The sequence below is a fragment of the Megalops cyprinoides genome, chromosome 20 (assembly GCF_013368585.1).
Source record: "Megalops cyprinoides isolate fMegCyp1 chromosome 20, fMegCyp1.pri, whole genome shotgun sequence".
Lineage (NCBI taxonomy): Eukaryota > Metazoa > Chordata > Actinopteri > Elopiformes > Megalopidae > Megalops > Megalops cyprinoides.
In genome coordinates, this window is record NC_050602.1 from 5,216,252 (window position 1) to 5,239,073 (window position 22,822).

The 22,822-nt window shown below is 44.3% G+C and overlaps 1 protein-coding gene across 2 annotated transcripts in view; it reads left to right on the top strand.

The window, feature by feature from the left end:
• Nucleotides 1-22,822, top strand: part of LOC118795651 (netrin-G1) — a 78,423-nt gene that overhangs the window by 21,543 nt on the left and 34,058 nt on the right. For both annotated transcript variants that reach the window (XM_036554286.1, XM_036554287.1), the window contains exon 2: nucleotides 12,181-12,824. In XM_036554286.1, coding sequence (XP_036410179.1) covers nucleotides 12,181-12,824 — 644 coding nt within the window. The remainder of the gene's footprint in view (nucleotides 1-12,180; nucleotides 12,825-22,822) is intronic.

The window sequence follows — 22,822 nt, forward strand, 5'->3', positions numbered from 1 at the left end:
GGTGCTGTGAGTTGGAGTCTCAGCCGCTTTCCCGCGCACCGTGCTGTCATTCTGCGGGAAAGCACTGCTAACTGATCAGGCCGTGAGGGCGTTTCCTGGGGTTAAAGACATCCAGTGACCTCTCCATTTGTTAACACAGCTAAATAGGAACAAAAAAACCTGATATGACAGGGATAAAATTTTTGTGGCGGATGCATTTTCTGCTCAAAATGCCTCAGATGTGCTGCTTTAACCTTGGCGGCATTGCAGAAAGCAATTCCATATTTTTCGCCGCTAATGAATTTCATTCCAAAGGGGTTTTGTTCCTGTTTAATCAGGGGTATGAATGAATATGGAGGATGCACTCATTTCATGTGTGGTTAGCGGTGTCCTGTTTTTGAAACTTTTCATTCCTCTTTATTAGAATGCATTGTGGAAGTCGCTCTGGATAAGAGTGCCTGCTAAATGACGATAATGTTTTGTACTGTAGTTGTTACACGCTAAAAAAAATACAGAGGGATGAGGAGATAAGGACTCAAGCGGGTGGTGTGGGGTACATAGCAATCAACCAGAGGTTTTTTTTTTTTTTCAGAATGAAAAACTGACCCTTGGAACATGTGAAATGACACCAGTAGCCGGTCAAAATGTCTGTCATGAAGAGCCATGTTTTCCTCATCTGCCTTAATTGTCTTGGTTGGTTGTCTGCTTGCTTTGTGATGAATTCTGAGTTGTGTGCCTCTATCCATTTCGGGTTGTGTGTCACTCAAGAAAGACAAGGAAACCTTCATGCTGTGAATCGTCCTCCACCCCTCCTTCTACTGCAGAGAGGTGCCATGGGGATTTGCTTTGTGGAGGTGGAAAATTTGTGTTTTCGCTGTTGAGTTAGATCAATGTTTTCACATTGAGACTGATTCCATGGCAATCCCCATGGACAGATGGAGCATAGACAAATATAGCAAAGTGCAGAGGAGAAAACTCTCCCCAAAGGTGAATTATTACATGTGAAAATGTAGAGTATTTTATAGTGTGGGTATATGGGAATCAAATACATAATAACAGTGCCTGGTGGTAATTTGTTGTTTGGGAGAAGGCATGAAGGCATAAACAGTTGAAATTTATTCTTCATCATTAACATGTCAGAACATTAGGCTGTGATTGGAGGAGGGAGCCCTGGAAGTGACTGTGTCTCTCACTCACTCCCTCACTGACCGAGTGGGTGGCACCACTGGAGGCGCTATAGGGCAAAATGGCCTGCATCAGAGCCAATGCCAATGGTATGTTTATCAGGTCCTGTACCTTTTAGCTTGTTTCTGTAAAAACATGAGCAATGTGACCCAGTCACTACTGTACATTGCATAGAATTCAGAGAACCTTCTTATTCTAGCTGTATTCTAACTGAGAAGGCAAAATATCAAACACTGGGGAACGAATCTGAGTTGCTTCCATGCCTTATCCTACAACACAGAGCATTAGAGCGACGTGAGACGGGGCTGACAAATTAGTGCGGTTTCAAAAGAGACCTTGACAGAATCCCCTTACAGCATTAACCCTCGTCTTTTGTGTGAACGTTGCAGTGGCAGACTCCCAGAGCCGGTTTATCTCTAAAGGGGCTCACTCTTGCAACATACAATTACGGCACTACTTTTCTACAAGTGCTTTTCAGAGACGGTGACAACGTCCTAATAGCTGAGTGTTTTGCGAGCGACTCCAGCGCGATCCGCATCTCCCTCAGTCTCATTATTCCGAAATGCTTGACTCCATCAGCATCAAAGCGCTTAATTTGTGTTGTATTTGAAGTGGAGTGGAGCTGATTAGGGGAGCAGTTACCCGTCGCCTTGGCAAGATTTTTTTGATGTCACTTCATCAGGAGAGATGAGGGCAGTGTCGCAGCGCTCTTGATACTTCATTAGGAGTCTGATTGCTAAGTGGGAGGGTCAACATTCTTGTCGACGGCTACCCAGCCATGCCTTCGGAGAAACAGATGTTTGGAGATCGTTCCCGTCCCCCTGACTTTATAAACACCAGTAGCACTTGGGTAAACAGCAAACTCAGTCCCATTTGATTAGCCTTGCGAAACACATAATGACACCCTTTCTATCCTATATTCTATCCGCTATATTTTAGAAGGTGCCTGGAGTGGTACTGTGAACAGTAGAACCCAAAGAAAGTGTTTAGCTCGATGGGCAGAACATTTATAAATCAAATTCAGTGGGCGTTTAATACCATATACCCTGCTGAATGTTTTCAAAATACTAGCTCCAGAAAAGATCAGATGAGTTCAGTACAACTGGTCTAGCCTGAGAAGGTTTGAATGATTTCAAACTCAAATTATCACCAAGGTTAAATGATGACTATAAAGTAAGCTGCTTGTGTGTTGTCAGGGAGCAGCACTGGTTGCTGGTTGTTTAAACAGACAAAATGAGCCTTAAATTGCAAATGATTTAACTGTCCCTGAGAGAGAGAGAGGAAAAATAGACCCATTTCAATTCAAGCCCCAGCCAGTATGTGTATTGAGTTCTGCATTGAGAATGTAGAAGGTCTGGCTTAACTCTTCTGGGAACCATGCACGGAGAGTATATTGCACATCCCTCTATGATTAAAGGCCAAAGGTGTGAGGTTGGTGGGGGTTCATGGGGGGTGGGGGGTCAGTCTGTTTCCCAGATTTATATGCCAATCACATTTCAGTTTCAAACACAGTCCCCCCAGCACACGTTCCTCAGGGGACATTTTGTCACCAGACCGTTTAATCCTGACCAGAATACAAAGTGCACCAACAAATGCAATACTGGGGATGCCCAGATATAACACGGTAATGACTTCACTGGTGTAAAAAAAAGCAGAAATTAATTTGGGCATACTCAAAATTTACCAGTTTACCGCTAAACACCAGAGACAGCTTGATTCTGCTGTTGAAGACAACACCTTGGCAAAACTGACAGGGAGGGAAAAAAAACTGTTGTGAGCTGTTACTGTGGGTTGTTGATTGCCTTCTTCTGACACCTCTTCCTTCTCTGGTCCCATTCCAACCCTGGAGGTACTGACATGATTTGAAACCTACCCAAACTGGACACGCACACACACACGCACACAACCATGTGGGAAAAATAATGAAGCCAGCTGTTAATTAAAGTTTTCTCTGCATCTGCATTTGTCCAGCGAATCCTAATTAAGCTGTAGCAATGTAGCACATTGCTACTGTACATTTGTCAAAGCTCTGATTGGTCTCATGTTGCATAAGGGACCTGGTTTGTCAGTGTTTTCACACCAAAGGAAAATGTACATGTCAGTCACAAACATGTAAATATATGCATATTTAATTTCTTATTCACAATTTTAATGTGACTTTCATTTATTGTTAAAGCCAAGGCAGACATAGTTAAACCAGGGAGAATGTGAACCCTGGATGATGTTGAAAATGGGAAAAAAATATGATCTGAATAGAAATACCTATTATCGAGGAAAAACAAACAATTTTGAAAACGCAGCTTTGAACTTGGGGTATTTTTAACACTGGTGTTTTCATTAATTTGCCTTTCACAGTGTAAACAATAAAAAGTATACTTGCTGTTCAGGTCTTTGCTGCTTTGCTTGGCTTCAGTATGTAGCCAAAATCAAACATGTTTGAGACAGTAGTGGAGGCTGTCTAATTTTCCACTGGTCCACAGGTACCTGGTTGGATTTCACAAGAATATAAACACAGGGGAAGTATTTAGTTGGACATGCCAATTACTAATTAATCCACTCTCGATTGACAGTTTACCCATGTGGTTGCTTCAGTGTAACACTTCAGCGTGTTTGATCTCCAAATAATTAGATCCTTTTCCCAGAACACTTCATATTACTTTCAATTCCCAATTATAGTACATGTATACGTGTTGAATGACACTAAGTTACACAAGTGATCATTTCTCAGAGGACAGCCCTAGGTGTCTTTGAAGAGCTGTTAGATCAAGCAGTTGAACCAGATTGCCCCGGTCAAGGGTCGATGTAGCACTAATTAAATTCCACATCATTAAACTGCCACTATTCCCCAGCCCTCTAACTGAAAGGAGCAGCGGTGGTACACTAGTGCCGCAGTAAGCTCAGGAGCTGGAGCTGGGAGGCAGCTGCCAGCTGTCATGGACCTCCAGGTTTCACTACCTGTCAGATTGACCACAAGTCTCTTAGCAACTGTGCAATTATGTTCGTCCCAGGCGAGAGAAAGAGGGGGAATCTCGTAACTTGTCAGATCGCTGCAGAACAGGCCGTGCCGTCTCCTCAACCGAGCCGCTCACGTGAGGCCTTGCGGTGGCCGCTGCGATGACCAGCTGTGAGGAGCCATCTTTGGGGAACGCAGTGACTCTCGTTTTATTATCAGTTATATTTCCTGCGAATGTGTTTTCATGATTTTCCTCTTCCATGACTGCACTTAGAGTAGAGTGAATGAATTTCAAATTTCCAAGATTATGTGGTGGAATAAACCTCACAACTGAATATCCATGTTCTCACTTACTAATTTTGTAGCGTAGACATTAAGGAACTTAGCTTATAATCAGACATTTTCAGCTTTGAATTCCAGGTGGGGCATTCCCACTCCCTGCTGTTGAGATAACACAAACTTGTGGCTTCCTGTTGTGTTATCTCTGGCTGCATTCAAACATTGCTGGCCCATACCAGGTCAGCCCCAAGCCACTCAAAATGGCCACTTGCATTTTCATTGGGTTTACACATTTGCTGCTGCTTCTGGCTTCATTCCAGTGCAACCTCCCCCCTCCACCTCATAATCCCTGTTTCTTTCTATACAATGAGAAAAAGAATGCTTGTTGATTGTGCATTTATATATTATTAGTATTATAACAGCTATTTAATTTATTTTACTTAACCTTTATTAAAGCAGGAAGACTATCTTTTTTGAGAGAAAACAAATGCAGGAAAGTCAGCAGAAAAGTGCATTAGGTTACAAGGTGTACAAGTAAAGAACTGCTTTCTCATCACTGTTCTGACCCATGGAACCGTAAAAGATAACAATGCCTGGAACACAGACTATAATTCTGGGATGATCTGTTCAGAAAAGAACAAAGAGAAAAAGGCAGTAACCCAGTAATATATGGATGCTAGCTTGCAAGGTAAAGCCACATGGAAACTTAAGAAGAAAGTGATTATACCACTAGTTGTTCTTATTATTTTATACTCAAGACAGTTCTGGCCTTTGCCCTCATTACTTACTGCTGCGGTGCACAAATTCTGCTTAATTCTGCTTGAGATGGCAGCAGTGAAGTTACGCATAATTAGCATTTCAACGAACGTCGTTCAACAAAAATAGGTTTATTTGAAATGTGTCCCCAGTTTCAGGAAGTCTTGGGTTTTAATGTTTGGTAATTAGGTGAAATGGGTGCACAACAGCATCTTGAAAGTCAAGCTCATTGCATCCTTGCATGGCTAGGAAATGTCTTTTTTTTTTTTACAAAAGGACCAGTTACAAAATGTGTTTTTTAATGCTTATCCCCCCATTTGCAGTGTCCTAAAACACAATGGCCTTTCCCCGCTGCGCTGTTTGTCTGATCGCTGCAGACCAGGCTGCGCTGCCTCGTAGGCACGTGTCAGTCTTCACATGGAAACATCCCCGTTTCTCATTCCACAAAGTGTTACAGTAAACACGCCTACATCTATTTGGCCACTTTATGGCATATCAGAAATTTTAGAGACTGAAAGCCAAGTCCTTGCTCAGCTAAAGGTGAAGCAAGCAGTGCTGAAAATCTGACAAAACCTGGTGACGCTGAGGCACAGGTAAATCCAGACTAGTTTAAAAGCGTCGTCAGAGCTAAGCGTCACCCCTTGAAATGCTGTGCTTCCACCTCCGTGCTCCCCTGTGATTCTAACCATGAGTACTTGCTGCTGACACACTGATGGTACACAAGCATGCATCTTAACTTCTTCTTCATAGCACAGAGTACATTTATTCTAATGGAAAGCACTGCATCTCTTAACAGAGGGTGCTGGGCCTTTGGGGGTGGTGTTTGGTAATGAGCAGATTGTGGGGTTAATTAGAGGGGGGCTGTAATCACAGGCAGCCATAAATTGAATAAATATCCCTCTCATGACTGGTACTGCTTCTGAAATGAATGCTGCTGTTCTTTGTGTTTCTGAGGAGCAGGGGGTATATATAGCTATATAAGAACACACCACATCCTCTGTTGTACTTACACAGTTGAGGTTAATGTAATGTGATCCAGACCGCGGGAGGCTGGGGGGTGTGGAGTGACATCAGGTTGAAGGGTTTGTGGGAGGAAATATGCTCCGTCTTGCTGTTTGGCTTGATGGGATCCGCTGCTGCTTTTACAGGGCAGTGTAATATCATAACATTTCCTTTTACAGGCGCATTAAGGCGATTCCGCCAACTTACCCGCTAGCTGGTTCCAAGCTCCGCGAATCGTGGAATGGAGCACCATCACATGGCGTAAATTCCGAGTTTGCCAGGGGGCAGCCCCACACTGCCATGAAGCTTCTGTATGTACAACGGATCATTAGAGCTCTGCTGAGTTTCAGCCAAACTCCCCGACAGCCCCGGCCTTTCACCCCCTGCTCCCCGAGCTTTGTCTGCCACAAGCATGCCGAGCCGGTAACAAGGCCCAATATCCAAGCGTTAATGAAGGTCCCGGGCAGCATTACGGTAGCCGCCACCACCAGCCGCCACTGGCCAATCTCTTCCATGTTGTGGCTAGATTGAGAATTTCGCCCTAATCCTCCAAGGGATTTGCCAGGGCGTCGACCGCAGGCGGAACTCCCTTCCCACCACTCGCCTCACAGAGAGGTTAATCCTCTGCCTCTCCGCCGACGAAGTCCGCAAGGCAGGAGATGGAAAACCTGACCACGGGCTCAATCACACCTGGCAACCGGGGAAGACCTGGAGGATCTAGACAGTCGGGGAGGTGCTGGAGAGGGCTGGGATTAGCTCCACGGCTCACAAGCTCCGGGGCGGGAGATGCACACAATCTCCAGCATCCGGAGACACCTGCAGAGCAGAGGGAAGATTTACGCACATTCCCCTCTGGCGGGATGGCACCTGCAACTGTTTGCAAGTGCAGGAGAAGACCCTGTGGACGGGCGCCGTGCCGGTGCGAGTAACCTCATTGTCTTCCCCCAGAAAAGGGAAGATGGATGAAACGTATTAATCAAAGACACGCGTTGTCACATTCCCAGAAGCCACCTCTGTATCAGCAGTCCTCAAATATGAATTATGGACTCATCTCAACCTTTTCCACTGGGATATATACATACCCTGTATACTGAATACATAATAATTCCCCTCCATTTCATTTGGGGGTCACTTGAAAATGCTAGTATATCATTGTATTCAGCAATGAAGCATTGAATGGTGAAATGGTTATATTCCAGGGGGAAAAACTGTACACAGAAAAAGGAATAGAGAAAGTTTAAGGAAAAGAGAGAGTTCAAGCATGTCTTTTCTTCCCTGTGCTTTTACAGGATTTTACAGCGAAGTACTAGACGATGTAGGTTGGGGGTTGGAAGCATCTGTCACGTGCTCGGTTTGATCGGCCAGATCCATACATCATCCACTCTTGTCAGAGGACAGCAGATTTATGTGCTTCCTGGTCCCCTCTGTCAGAGATCACATAATCTGCAATTTCAGGCTGTCAGTCTTAAAAGCCATATGTTCCGCATTATAAGCTTTAAGCCTGGCACACAGGTGGGGACAGGTGTCCTACCTGTGAAAAGGCTGCGTTTCAAAATATTTGTATTTGAATATTTGAATTCAGACATTACTCCCATGCGATTTGAATGTCCACGAATGGTATTTCCTCAGATAGTCTTAAGTATACTGTCTTGAAACTAACTACACTTGAAACTAATGTGCAATGCAAAATGACACAGCAAATGACAGTGAAGAGCACTCATTGTCACTGAGGGTAACTGAAAGTAGCAGGGAATTTTAAGTCTTCAACATGAGTAACATGAACATTAGATGATTAAAAACAGCATTAAAAACTGTCTATCATTGAATGAATGAGCAAAAGGCAAAGCACTTTTAGTCACGCTCACCAAAATGCCATGAAAATGCAGTATTTTTGGCGTCATCATGCACCAAAATACCATAAAAACGCTGTATGTCTTGTATCAAGCCTGGGAAGACCAACCGCTGTTGTTTGATTCCTGATGACATCAGTTTTTAGGCAGGATTCATCTTGTGACATTTATGGTCATCTCATGAAATTACCCAGACCATTTCTTTTTTTAAACTGGGGTGCCATCCCATTGCGGAGCGTCCTCCTCTCTACGCCAGTGTGACACACTGCTGTATTAACCTCGTGTCACTTTTTATTCGCGGGGAAGCCATCGGTGGCGGCAATTTATCGTGACCTTTACGTTCAAGTGACTCTTTCATCTGTAACACACGGCGCTCTGTGCGATTCCCCTGTCTGCCCAGATCAGAAAGGGATTAAACGAAATGGTCATTGTAATTACAGGTCTGCTCCGTGGAAGTAGAGATATCCTCTTTTTTAAGCACACCAGACCGTTAGGTTCCAGTTGGAGCTGTGAAATAAGAATTAAAAAAAAAAAAGGGTCAACCCACTGACATTTAGTAGCCACATTAAAGCCCTTCCCATAGGTATTAGATTGAAGGGTCTGGCTACAGTATTGATCTTCATAGGACAGGACATTTGTCTAGGTGATAATTATCTGCAAGCTGTGCGCACGGCTGGGAATGATCCACTGTTGGCTGTCACTTGGTAGACATTGTTTACATGCTTGGCAAAAGCCCCTATCCTTTTATCCATTTATACGGCTGGATATTTACAGATGCAGTTCAGTTTACCCTGGGTGTAGTTCAGTTTATGGAGGGTGCAGCCGTGGTGCCCTGTCCCAGGAATTAAACTTGCACTCGTCTGGTTGCATTCCTTGTAACTTTTGCACTATGCCAGACTGCAAATGCTAAATGATTTAATAAATACATCAGTGCTAATGAACTAAGTATGAAATATATTTTTGAATGTGTCAATAAACCTATAATAAACATGAAGCAGATCGGTAATAGGGTTTCCAGTCTGGTTGTTGGTGCACTAGTTTGACCACACATTATTCAGCTGTTATTTAACCACAAATGTCAATGTTAAAATGTAATATTCATACAAAGTGAAAAATCTGAACACACAAGAGGTATATTTTAAAGTCACAACACCCTTAAGTGAGAAGTTTACTGCCAGATTAGCTGGCCACTATTTGGTAACTACTTAAATGTATAAGAGAATCTTAATGAATAGGTATCAGTGGGTTCATCGGAAATTCTAAAAGTATAATTTCTCCTTCGGTTATGACTACAGAAGAATGGACATGTGTTTACTAGTGAGATCACTTTGCCTTGGTTCCATCATGCTTGTCAATGTGGGTTTGTGGTTTTTGCAGTAACCCCAACATGGATTGCATGGTTTCTTTACAGGTTAAGCAGACAGTCTTGTCCAGACTTACATGCCTTACATTGTACATTGTCATTATATACAGGGATTTGCTAAGGACATTCAGTGTAAGTGCTATGCTCCAAGGTACAACTGCAGGGGTCAATCCCATAGCATTCTGGTCAGAAGCTCAGAATGCCGATACAAGCATCATGGCACACTGCTAAACTGCCCCTGTTTGTGTCTCCTATATCATTTCCCCCCTCGCCGCTAAGCCAAGCAGCACCCCCACCACCCCACCCATCTGAGTGCAACATCAAACGGAACACGGCGCGCGGGTGAAAAATTGCGCCTGCCGACGCAGCTCGTTTGCGGACCCAGAGCCCTGTCACGCGAAAGGGCCGTGGGGGAAATGGGGAAAAAGACGGGGGTGACTCAGCGCTTCTCAGGCTAAACGGCTGACACTGCCGCATTTTGTCCTCAGAGCCTTGGAGGGGCTTATTGAGTCTAAACTTTTTTTCTCTCTCTCTCTCTCTCTGTCTCCTTCCTCCTACCTCTGTGAGTCACGGCTCAGTCACGGATAGTCCATGTATTATGGCCAGATGTTTGGCTCTGCGCTCCTCACTCTGCACTCCCCACTGCTGAACCTGTGTGTTTCCTGATCTGTTTTGGGCATTCTTCAAGGGGCATGGTTGAAAACAGAACATCCGTACAAATATCTTTTGCATACTGACCACATACTTTGCTTGGTTCGCGCCATATTGTCCCAGCCATTGTCAAAAACCACAGTGTTGTGATTTGCAGGCTGGTCATCAACAGTCTTGAAGGGGAAAGAACAGAACATCAATAGTCAGCATTAGAACGCACACAGCACTGGAACCTTGTTACCAGACGGAAACCTCCTTGATAGAGGTTGGAGGTTGTACAGGAGCTGGATAATTTGTTATAATAAATAGAATATCTATGTGTATCTATGTCTAATATTTGTGTGTATCTCGCTCCAGTCACCTCTACAGAGAGCCATGCAGAGTGGCTGGTATGGCCAGGATCATCTCATCTCTGAAATTTGCAGGTAGTGTTTTATAGGAGGCCTTACTGGAGGAAGCCTGCCTCTGAGCTAACAGGGACAGCAGGTGTCAGAGCAAGACCCTGGAGATCGCGGCACACACTCACATAATGAACGGTACAAATTTTTTTAAAGAGGACAATTCAAGGCTGGGGCTTGATCGGTCTGGCGGATGTCAAGGACAGGCACGCATCACAGCTGTCGCCTGAACCCCTCTCTCCTTTGCAAGGGGAAGAGATCTTTTTTTTTTTTTTTTTTTTTTCCATGTTCGCGTTGCATTTCAGAGGGGCTTTGAGCTGCGGCTGTGTCAGTTACGCTCTCTGCGGCTGCTTTGACAAAAGCGTGTCAGAGCGTTCGCATTCGGTGAAACTCAAACCCAGCCGGTCTTTGTGCATAAGGAATGACGGTTGAAAGCCTGTGGAAGTTTGCTTGACTTGAAGATGTCCTCACAATGACACCAGAGAGCAGAGCTTTTGTTATCCAGGCTCCGCGGCTACAGTAAAAATTATACTCCCTCACAAAAAAAACTGTTATCCAAGATTTTATCAAAAAAGAAAAACTGAACCATAAAAGGCTCTTTAGTTCAGATGTGGAAGGGGAGTGATTTTTGGGCGGTTGACTGGTAAATCATTCCAGCATCCATCACAGTGGACGTGATCTTTTAGATTGCCACTGACGCCTGTGATTGCTCCCTGCAATTGACACCAAGCGTTGACTTCTGCTCTCGGCCCACCTTTTTCATGGGTCAATAGCGGAGTAGTGTCAGTGCAGATAAACGTCACCTTTATATATCTGCGCTACATACAGTATCAATACCACGTTCTAAGTGACTAAACTGCATGGCTATGTCCTGTTAGGTGTCATTGCCTTTCATACTCTAACACCTATTATTTATTAATTGTGCTCACCAACCAGCTCTCTCCTTTACTAGTGACAGTTACTGGACCCTAATTGAGCTGCTTCCATAAAGCAGGGGAAGTGTGAACATTGCTCGAAACTGAGATGCACTAGACTAGCGGATATGTCTGAGACATAAAAAGAGATACACGTTTTGACAGATGCCAAAATATATGCAATATAGTACTGAATATATCAAATCTTGGCAGGATGTATTTCTGGGTCATTTTTCAGTATATTCTGCAATGCGCATTAAAGCACAAACAGAAAGGTTACAATTATGTATTTATGCTCTTTCTGCTGCTTGACATTTATTCTTTTAATTTTGAATAGCATATTTTATGTATGCTTTTTAAAGGGGACTCATTCATATATCAGATATGAATGGATTTATCAAGTAGTGAATTTAATGACAATGCTGTGTCATTTATGCTACTGTGTGCACTGTATTACTGTATATTTATGCACCAGTCCATGAATATGCCAGGCCATGTCCAATGTCTTGAGCTGCTGGAGCTAAGCAGTTCTCAGCTCAAACAAGTTTATGAAAAATGTATGATGCTCTATTGTAGGTACTCTATAATACCTTCTCATCTAGATTCTTATCTATCTGAAAGGGAGCACAAGATCACCCACCACATAAGTAACATTGACATGAGTATCATGTAGTTGAGCCCTGCTGTGAACTTACATCCATTGCTATTACGGTACAGGAAGTTCAAGTCAAGTTAATCTCTTTAACCTGCGTGTAAAGAAATAGCTCAAAGCTCTTGAAAAGGGGAAAGGCTTTGTTATCGATGACTCATTCCCGCTCCCCTCTCTCGCCCCCTCTTTTCGCCTGTTTAGGAAAATCCGTACATGTGCAACAACGAATGCGACGCCACCACGGAGGAGCTGGCCCACCCCCCCGAGTTGATGTTTGACTTCGAGGGCCGCAACCCCACCACGTTCTGGCAGTCAACCTCCTGGAAGAAGTACCCACGGCCGCTGCAGGTGAACATCACCCTGTCCTGGAACAAGACCATCGAGCTGACGGACGACATTGTGATCACGTTCGAGTCGGGCCGCCCTGAGCAGATGGTGCTGGAGAAGTCACTGGACTACGGGCGCACCTGGCAGCCGTACCAGTTCTACGCCACCGACTGCCTGGATGCCTTCACCATGGAGCCCAAGACGGTGCACGAGCTCACACAGCAGACCCTGCTCGATATCATCTGCACTGAGGACTACTCGCGCGGCTACGTGTGGAAGTACGACAAGACGGTCCGCTTTGAGATCAAAGACCGCTTCGCCCTGTTCGCCGGGCCCCGGCTGCACAACATGGCATCCCTCTACGGCCAGCTGGACACCACCAAGAACCTGAGGGACTTCTTCACCATCACTGACCTCAGAATACGGCTCCTCCGGCCAGCCACCGGCACCACCATGGTGGACGAGTACAACCTGTCACGCTACTTCTATGCCATATCCGATGTCAAGGTGCAGGGAAGGTGAGCCACCGTCACACGTCTCCTCGACACTGTCATTTCCACATCACAAAACCTCAAATTGCCACAAGTGAGCAATTGCATCTTTGCCAGAAATTCTTTTAATATTCCCCACCACAAATAACACTGAAAACCAAAACAGTGCAAAGGACAACTGGCTGAGACCATCATAGTGGCTTATTTCAGATTAAGATGCATGTACAGTCAGTCGTTGGTGTGCTTTGTCCTTAGCTTTGCCTTCCTAAATGCAGCAAGAGTGATTTTTCCGCCCATTATCAATGTCACGTGCTGAGATTAACACTCCATTACATGACATTAACAAAAAAAATGTAGACGTGAAGGCATAGTTGGAAAGCTGTTAATTTTATTGCTCAGTGTTAAGGACACTTGGAGCCTCTAATAAGTGGTGTTCATCAAATTGCAATAACTGGTCTGTAACATATGTGCTGAATATTCCACTCTTTTCATGATTTTCTTTGTGAGATTGCCACTCACACGAAAATGGGCAATGCTGTGACGGCCACAGGCCTAGCAACTGTAAACAAGGCAGGCAGCTGTTTGATTCTCTGAGGCCCGAATGGAACAAGCTTCTATTCGGGTCTCAGAGAATCAAACAGCTGCCTGCACAAGAACGGGCCCTTCTTTGACATGGTAATGTGACTAACAAGGTCTGAATGTCATCTCTCCTGGTAACTACAAAAAATGCTCTTGAATAGCATAAAAGACATCCAACAATAGCATGACGTAAAGGTGTGAGGTAAAATGGCAAAGGCAGAAGGCTAGAGTGTCTATTTTCTTCTTCCCCCATGTCTGAGACCTCATTATGAATTGTGCATTCAAGGGAAGCTGCTGCTGCAATAGCCTCGCCTCTGATATTATATTGGAGAATTAATTCTGTCCAGGTTCACTTGAGAGCACTTCAATGAGCATGCACATGGCTGTGGGATTAGAAACAGGGAAAATAGCGCTTTCAAATGAAAGTCATCATTTTTCATGGAGCATGTCACTGTTGGGGAAAATATCTGTATTCCAAGCAGAGGGTGTTCCAAGTCAGAACTATGACAGGACAGGAGTCTTAATACAGTTCCAGCTAACATTTTGTGCCAACTAAGAATATAAACTCCCAATATGTCCTTTCAGCCTTGTTTTTCCACATAGACTTTGACCAATATACATCGTATATTGGTCAAAGTCGTATCATATACATCGTATCATATACATCGTATCTTTGAGACTCACAATAGGTTAGATGATGACATGAAAAAAAGCCCCAAGAAATGCCAGATCATAATCTTTAACTCTTCTCCCAGTCTGACCCAGAATACTCTTGCATAAAATGACATCACACTGAGTCTTAAAGCAAGTCCTATAAATCAGAAAATGGAAGTATATTTACATCCAGCCTTGCCTCCAAAATTAAATTTCAAGGAAAATAAAAAATTCCATTTTAATTTTTATATCATCGCAGTAGTCCCATAATTACAATGATGCCACGGCAATTTCTACAATTGAACTAAAGGCCTACTGTCAGTATATGCCGGGATGAACACTTGCAGCCTTTGATGGTTCCTCTGTGAACCTTAACATGCAACTCCAGATTAGACTTCAGGGGAGTTAGGGGGTGGATTAGTACAGTCTTCACCTTAATCAGACTGATTTTATGGTTAAACATATTTGCCATAGGATTTGCAGGTGGGGACAAACCCCCATACCAGAGAGACTGGGGGTTTTCCATAGCATGTCAAAACCTCTAATTCACTTCATTCACTCTAATTCACATTATTGATTCACAGCTAACTGGCAATTCCATGTACAGTTTAGCAATCAGAGGGTTAATAACGACGACTGAGCCAATGCCCTGACCTGGAAGGTGGGGTTCAGTAGCCTGGGAACAGTGTTGGTTCATCATGTAGAACTTCACCTGGTTCTGCAAGTAGATGTGGTTTCACTGACAATGTGTCAAAATCCTTTTTTGTTTATTGACTAGCTGAATTTATCTGTCTCCTTGTTCTTGAAATGACACCACCAATCTATGCTGGTACTTTTGGATACATTATTTTGTCTTGACATTACATTATCGGCATTTAGCAGATGCTCTTATCCAGAGTGACTTGACAGTTGACAGTTTACACTAAACTAATATGCCTTTTAAGTTTCACATTATGTTTGCCTCACAGATTCTCTTATCCAGAGAATTACATAGTTTACAATGTTTAAGTATTGATTTAAAGAGCTGGATATTTACTGAAGCAATTTGGGTTAAGTGTCTAGTCCAAGGGCACAACAGCGAACAGCCTACCCACTGAATCGAGCTGCCAACCTTAGCATTATGAGTATGGCTCATTTACCTGTCTGCCACACCGCTAGAGCTAAACAATTCAATTTGGAGCAAAGTTAATCTGTTCACTGCAGTGCGCTGTATAGGCAAGGTAAAGCACGACATAAGCCAGCAGGGTTAATGTTGTTATATGTGCACCATAACGATACTTGCAGTTTTCTTTCTGAGGCAATTCACTGGGTGGACACCATGTCTCATGCAATGCACACAAGGCATATAAGCTTCTTGGCCCCAAAACGCAATTCTGCAAGACACCAAAAGAGCGATTTCCCTTGGGGAGGAAATCTAGCATAATCCGGCGGACTTCTATATCCTATCTGGTAGTGAGAATTCTAAAACCGGGCTCACGGAAGCACAACTCAAAGTAAAACGCTACAGCAATATTTCAGACAGAAAAGTAGGTCAGCACGAAAAGGTAGGCAGAAAAAAAAAAGACAAGCGCAGAAGGCCTCTCTCTGCAACAGCAGGCCAAAACTCTTTCTCACGAAACTGGCATCCATAATTTACACCAACTCCGCTGCGTTTACGACTCTCCCTCGCCCAGTCAACCGGCCCCCGCGCAAAATGGAGGGCTTGGATCAATCCACCGCATTTCAGACACGGGCTAACAGAACGTGCGGTGTTTGCGCAACAATGGATGAATAATACATATGGCCGTTTGATACACATTAACTTGTCCCATTTTAACAACCCCCCCCCCCCCCCCCCCCAAACACACACACACATCAGAGTCTGAACAGAGTGACAAAGAGAAAGAATAAACCGGAGCACTTTTTTTTTCTGTGTGTGGATCTGCACGCTTCTGGAGTTTGCTCTCTTGCTTTTTCACCTTCGTTCCCCGCGATCCGATCGATAGCGAGTAATTAAAGAGGGAATGATGCCGGCTCCTGGAGGATCTCGCTTGCAGTAACAGGACTCCTCTGACACAGACACTACCCTGAATTATACATGGAAAATTCCCACTGCTTCTCCCTCAGGAATTCCCAGAACCCAGATAAACAAGCAGAGAACTGCAGCAGAAGAGCACGGTCTTTTTATTCCCTCATTTCAACAGAAGGAAAGCATCACCTGTGACAACCCCATGTTTATTAAAAACAATGTATGTATTATATGTAATTTATAGATGTGTAATTATTTTTAAAACTTATTAAAAACCCAGACCCTTAGCTGACCAGTGTTTCACCTCAAGAATGAATATGGTATTTTTCTTGAACACACAACTATCAAGACTATGATCAGAATAAATATTAAAGTCAGAAGAGCATCTTGTCAGCATATTTCTCAGGAACCACACAGTAGTGTGAAACTTACAAGCCTCCACTTTGTTATTTATGAAAAAAAACAGATGGAATATCTTAACTCACAATTAATCAACGAGACAAAGATTGATGGATTCAAACTCATAGGGCGTGCAATGCCCCGCTCAGATATTCCCCAGCTGATATCTCAGTTTGCCATTCATCAAAGGGTGTAGAAAAGGCCAATTGGAAAAAAATAGGCTGTTTTCCCCCATTTTCTCACCCGCCCCTGGGAATCCAATTCAATTTTAAACTCAAAAAGTTTGTTATGAGGAGAAAAACCAAAGTCAACATTTTGGATTTCTTACTGGAGGTGGACCAGTGATTTGCATGCATGAAGGCCCACCTGATCAGCGCTTGCAGCCTATAGTAAGCTGTGGAAGGCATGAGACTATACATGAGAGGGAATGTGTCTGTCTAACCCTGTCCTTTCAGCTGCGGTTTGGCCCAGACTACACAACATCAACCATATTTTACAGGGAGATGCACTTAGTGTGTATTTAGCATGCGCACACACACACACACACACATATTTGAATACTTTATCTGAAAGAAGTGTTTTATTCGACATTGGAGAATGCATACAAGTTAGAAAAAGGATTCAATTCTAGTTGCCGACATCTTGTGTTCCCTTCTACATGTTAACAAAAGTGCTGTACAGAATTAAGGATCTATCATGCTAGTTTGTGCTTAGGTGTTCATGCCCATATAGTGGTATCTCTTCTAAATGGGCAGATTTCCAATCTCTAAGACAGAGCAATATCGTGCAAGGTATGAGTTTATAGATGTACAGAGTGAGCTTGCTACATAGATGTGGTTATTAGCAAACACAACATCCATTTTGTTGCAATCAAATTCTCCCTCACTTTCCGAGTGCATGTGGTAGTATCCTGTTTAGCAAATGTCAGTAAAAATAGACAGCGACTCAGTACATCTCCATCCTCCTACCAACAGATCCATATAGATGATGGATTCACATGTATTATAATAATAGTTGCACTGGTCATGTGACCAACGTAAACTCAGACTATACTGAAGACATTTCTTATGACCAAAGTTGCGGGCAGTGTGTGGACACTGTGTGGCACTGTGGTAAGGAGAAAACTTGTCACCGAAAGGTTGCTGGTTTAGTTCCCTGCTGGGGCACTGCTGTTGGTACTTAACCCATAATTGCCTCAGTAAATATCCAGCTGTATAATTGGATAAAATTGTAGCCTATGCAAGTCGCTCTGGATAAGGGTGTCTCCTAAATAACAATAAAGTACATGTAAATGTAAGTTTGCCATGGTCTGTAAAATGTGTTCTAGGTCCACGTTACTCAGACACAGATTAAGAAAGGCAGCCAGTAAGTCAACAGCCTTCCTGGTCCCGACTGTGAAGGAAATGGACTATCTGTAGCAGATCCCTTCCAAGTTCAATTATAGGAAGGCCCATGGAATTGGAAATATCAGCATCTACTACGTTGCTCCCTGCACAGCCTCTCCTTGTATTCTGCGGTGGAATGCCACTGCTATTGCTTACGACGTGACTTTTCCCCGCCCCTGTCGCTTCGCCTTAAAGACGTCCGCTTTGCCTATTGATTGGCAATGGAATGATTAATTGTTCAATTACCATTCCCTCCTGACGGCGCGGTGAAATGGCTTTATTTGCTGGGGTTGCACTGAAGCCGGGGAGGGGGATGACAGATAATCCATTAACGCTCTTTCTAAACGTTTTCCTTTCTTAATTCCACGTGCCTTCTCGTCTCAACTGCAGCCCGTCGCCGCAAAAAAAAAGAAAACTCTGACATGCGCTGTGCTGCAGTTTGCACATTTCCCTCCAGCTCAACAACAAAAAATCATAAACCAGACGAGAACCTGCTAATGGTGTTGTGTGCACCGGCGTCCCTATAATGCAATATTCATTAAAATAGTACAAGCAGTGCCGCTGATAATACGCCTCCCTCAATTTGTATTTGCTTGTTATGTTTGTGCAAAGGGCTCCGATTTAAATGCAAACGCGGGTCCTCTGAATAAGACGCCGGGGACTTGCGGCGTACATTTGCGTTTTCATCATGTCCGAAATGACCTCCGCTAAATGCAGACTAATTAAAGGTTACTGTTCACCACTACACGTTGCCGACCGAGACTTGGGCAATCGCGTGGTTTTCCGGGAAATAAGACCTTAGCATTCGAATGCGGCCGAGATTATATGTACCGGTAATTACGTGCACAATTGATTCCGACATCCAATTTATCAGCCTGTCGTCTTTTCATGGCCGAGCATTATTTTCTTTTGGCAGCCTGGAGAAGCACTAAAACATGCAAAAAAAAATCCACTCGTCCCGTAAAAGTCAATACCTCAAGGCTAAAAAAAATCTGCCCCATGTCAACTGGTTAGGTTCATCCCTAAACCCCCAGCTCTGCGGGAGGGGGCGTATCTAAAGCAGCCCTTTCAAACCCTTCAAAGGGTACGTGAAAAGATTCTGAATGTCTTATGGAGCCTCGCTGACAGGGTTACCCATAATTCCCTGGGAGAGCCACCTTTAGGATTTACACCTGTGTTCTCCCCGGTTTGATTGACGGCTTGAACAGGTCAACGCGTTCCCTCTCAGACGCCGCCAATCTCCGGGAGGCTTTGTGCATCTTTCCGTGTATCCGTCTGTTCGCACGTATCCACAGCACAGGCCTTGACTCCATCGCAGTCGTCGCGACACAATCCCCTTCATGAGTTCTGCTTTGATCTCCACACGCCAAGCCCTCTGTGCTCGACTCCACTAAAAACGAATCAAAGCCTGACAATATCCCTTAGACTAAGGTGAGGGCCCCGCAGATTGCAGGTGCATTTTAAACAGTAAATAATCAATGGACCTGTTTAGAATATTGGCTAAGCGGATAGGATGGAAATGAATACCTCATATTATTTGATACAGTATCCGCCCTATGGGGGTAGGGGGTAGGTTTGTTGCTCTGCATAAAATTTCAAAACACGAGCGTGGGCGCGCGCACACACACACACACACACACACACACACACACAAAGAAAGCACGACGAGTTTATCGTAGCTCTCACGAGTAGCTGCGGACGTCATGCGCGATCAGATCTTGAGGAACGAAAGTGCGGGAGCCGTGGCTGCCAATCGCCCTTGACCGGCATCCCGTGGGGCGAGGCTCGTTATCAGAGAGGCGAGCCTGTTACATTTGCGGCAGCCGACAGGTTAAACTTCGCATCATCCGTGCTCTCTTGCTCTCTCTCTCTCTCTCTCTCTCTCTCTCTCTTTCGCCTTCCACAACAATTAGATTTCACGCGCAACGCATTTAACAACATACCCTGGCACCCGCGAATCTGACAACCGCAGCCTTCGCGGGCGCTCGGCCAAAACGGACGCGCTTTGGAGCATAAGCAGGGGGTTAGGTCGTTGGAACAACAGCGAGGAGCTTAATTGGGTACTCCCAGTACTGAAAAAAAAAACCCAGAACTTCCTCAGCCACTGCTCATGTGAACCCGGAAGGTAGGAGGAAAAAAGCACGGTAAAATCCCAGGCCATTTGATTGACAGCTCTGGAGCGCGCAAACTACCAGCTGGTGTGCAAAGGTGTCCTGACAGCGCTGCTCCGTTATTATTCTTTCATATCTATGACTGGAGGGGGCAGTTTCGCTTCTGCTTGTTCGACCAGATGCGTGTCATACGCCGGCATGTTCCGTGCCAATCATCCCTCGTCTCAGATGTTTAATTAGCGCTCATTAGAGGCTTTGCTTTCAGTAAATAACAAATGAGTGACGGGAGATACATAAACATAAACCATCCCGCAGGTAAGCCGGCCAGCGCGACTGTCAATGGGACCTATTGTGACGACGGTATTTTTGACAGGGATTGTTCATCAGGGTTTTTGTTCAATGATAAAAAGCGCATTTTAAAGAAAGTATAGGACGATGTGGTAATCTGTGCTATCGCTTCTTAACTGTTTGTCCCCGGGTCAGTGTTACGCTTGCCAATTTTCCCACTACCCCCTCAGAATAAAACTATTGCTCCAATGCACAGGGCAGATAGAACGGGAGAAATATGTATTCGTTAAATGGATCATAAATCATTTCAGTGCACATCAGTACCCCCGTTTCATTTAACATAAACGTACCATTACATATGAAAAGGTGTCACGGAAATAAAACGCGTTTTACGGTTGGGTTAAAGTTTCCATTACCACCCCTCGAATCCGGCCGTCGAAAAACAACCACCCCGAGAATTAACATATTTATCATTCTTGTAGTCTTCTGTTGGCTGCTTTTTATTTCTGGGCTACTGTACCGTGGCCGTCTCGCTTGTGTTTTTAAACATGGGTTGATGCTCATTACCATATCGTGCGCCGAGATCAATGCGAGCCTCCAATAATAATTCCTATCACCGAGGCTTATCGCGGGCGTTGCTTCCAGTGATCCCTGCCCGAGCAAATGCAAATTCAAATTTCCATCTCCTCTCCGTGGGAAATAGGAGCGGAGGGAATTAAGCTGTGATGCATTTCTAGCATTTCCTGGGTAATTTCGGGAGCCCTACAGGGTTGACTTTATTTCAAAGTGGGATACAAATATTTTGCCAAGAAGCATTACATCGCGTTCAAATGGATCAGAAAATTGCCTACAACACTGGAACGGAATAAAGAAAAACTCACTAGGGCGCCTCAGTTCCGTGTAATTTTTTAATGCAGCATTGACTTGGGTGTAATTTTTTAAAAGTGATATTTCCTCCCACTTGATCACAGAAGACAGGAAAGGAAGAAGTTGCTCTGATTTTAAGTTTGCCTTGAAATTCGTGCAATTTGCCTTTGAGATGGAGGCATAATACAGCAATTTCCTTTAATCAGGCCTGTGCCTTACAGAAGCATACCCCATGTAAGTGGCACTACGGACAGCCAGATGCATGCCCAGAGACTGCCTTTGGAAATCTCAGCTAAAATTATGGAAACACTGATTCAGATGTGTTTATGAAAGTGGCACTGCTTTGTGTTAAATGCAATACATTATTTAATCTGTGTGTAGTTGTTTTTGTATGTTTATATTTAGTTTACACATACCCCTGTTGAGATATATGTCTTCATCATTAGAAGATATCACTGTGTCTCTCCATGTAATCATGGTGGGAAAGCAAGGCTTCATAAACGCACTTCAAATGGGAGAGCCAATGAAAACGTGTGATGTGGTGGGGTGTGTGCGGGTTTGTACAAGGCTGCCTTTATTACCGCTGAACGTTACCTTGGATACGTGGCGTTCTAGAGCCACCAGAGATCAGTTTCTCAGGTGGCAGATTAGGGTGGGATCACAGCCCTGTGACATTGGATAGCAGCACTGTGAAAAGCGTGTCGGGTGGGGGGGGGGATCTAGACTGCGTTCGTCACTCTTATTCGTGTGACTTTCTCACTCCCTCTGTTAAATCTTGCATGCTGCATATCTCAGGTAAGCTTGCGCGGCCCCATCTGAGAAAAAAGAGGGTTACAGTTAGCCCACTCTCACGTATGGCTAACCAGCTCATCCGAGGAGATGAGAATGGGTAAGGCAGCCACGATGTTCAACATCAATTTTGATTTTGTGGCGCTGTGATATTAGCGGCACATACGGCAAAGCCAGCGTAATTAAATTCTTATGTCTTGTTTTGAGTCTGGGCTTGGACGGATGGGGGGTGGGGTGGTTTGCTCCCAAGAAGGAACCTCCATGCACACACGTTAACTCAGAATTAGAAAGGACACAATGTCTTACATGCCACTGAGATTTTCTGAAACTCTAAAGCAAACCAAAGGTAAAGCAAACCATCAGGCCAATTGCATGATTTCTCCAGACCGCCAAAGAAACTGAGACATTGAAGCACTTCAGCTTTGAAAAACTAGTCTAAAACTCACTGCCTGGATTTCTGCAGGCAGTTTGAGGAGTGACATCACAAGAAATCCATCATTTACGGTGCAATTTATGCAACACCCTGTAGGCAGGGGTGAGATTTCCACTGTGCTCCGTTTAGTACAAATGAGGATTGGTCTATATTCAGAACCTGGGAATCTTTTTTTAGCCCCCCATTCAACATTCATGGGGTGACTCGTTAGATTAATGGGCAGTCCCCTTTTCTGATGCACAGTGCTCCAGGGGGGCCTGCTGCAGACCCCACAATGCTCTTCCTTGTTGCCTCTTTGTGACAAATCATCCCATTGGCCTCATCTTCACTTCAGCCAACGCCCTCACCACCGGATTGGTCAAGCTCTGTCTGAGGGCATGAAAGGCCAGTTTTGAACACAGAGGTTTTGCTCTGACATTTGATTTGCACTCCTGAAGAAGGCAAGGAGTGAATATACGCTGACCCAGGATCAGAGTACAGTAAGAATGGAGTATGTTACATCACCCCAAGGC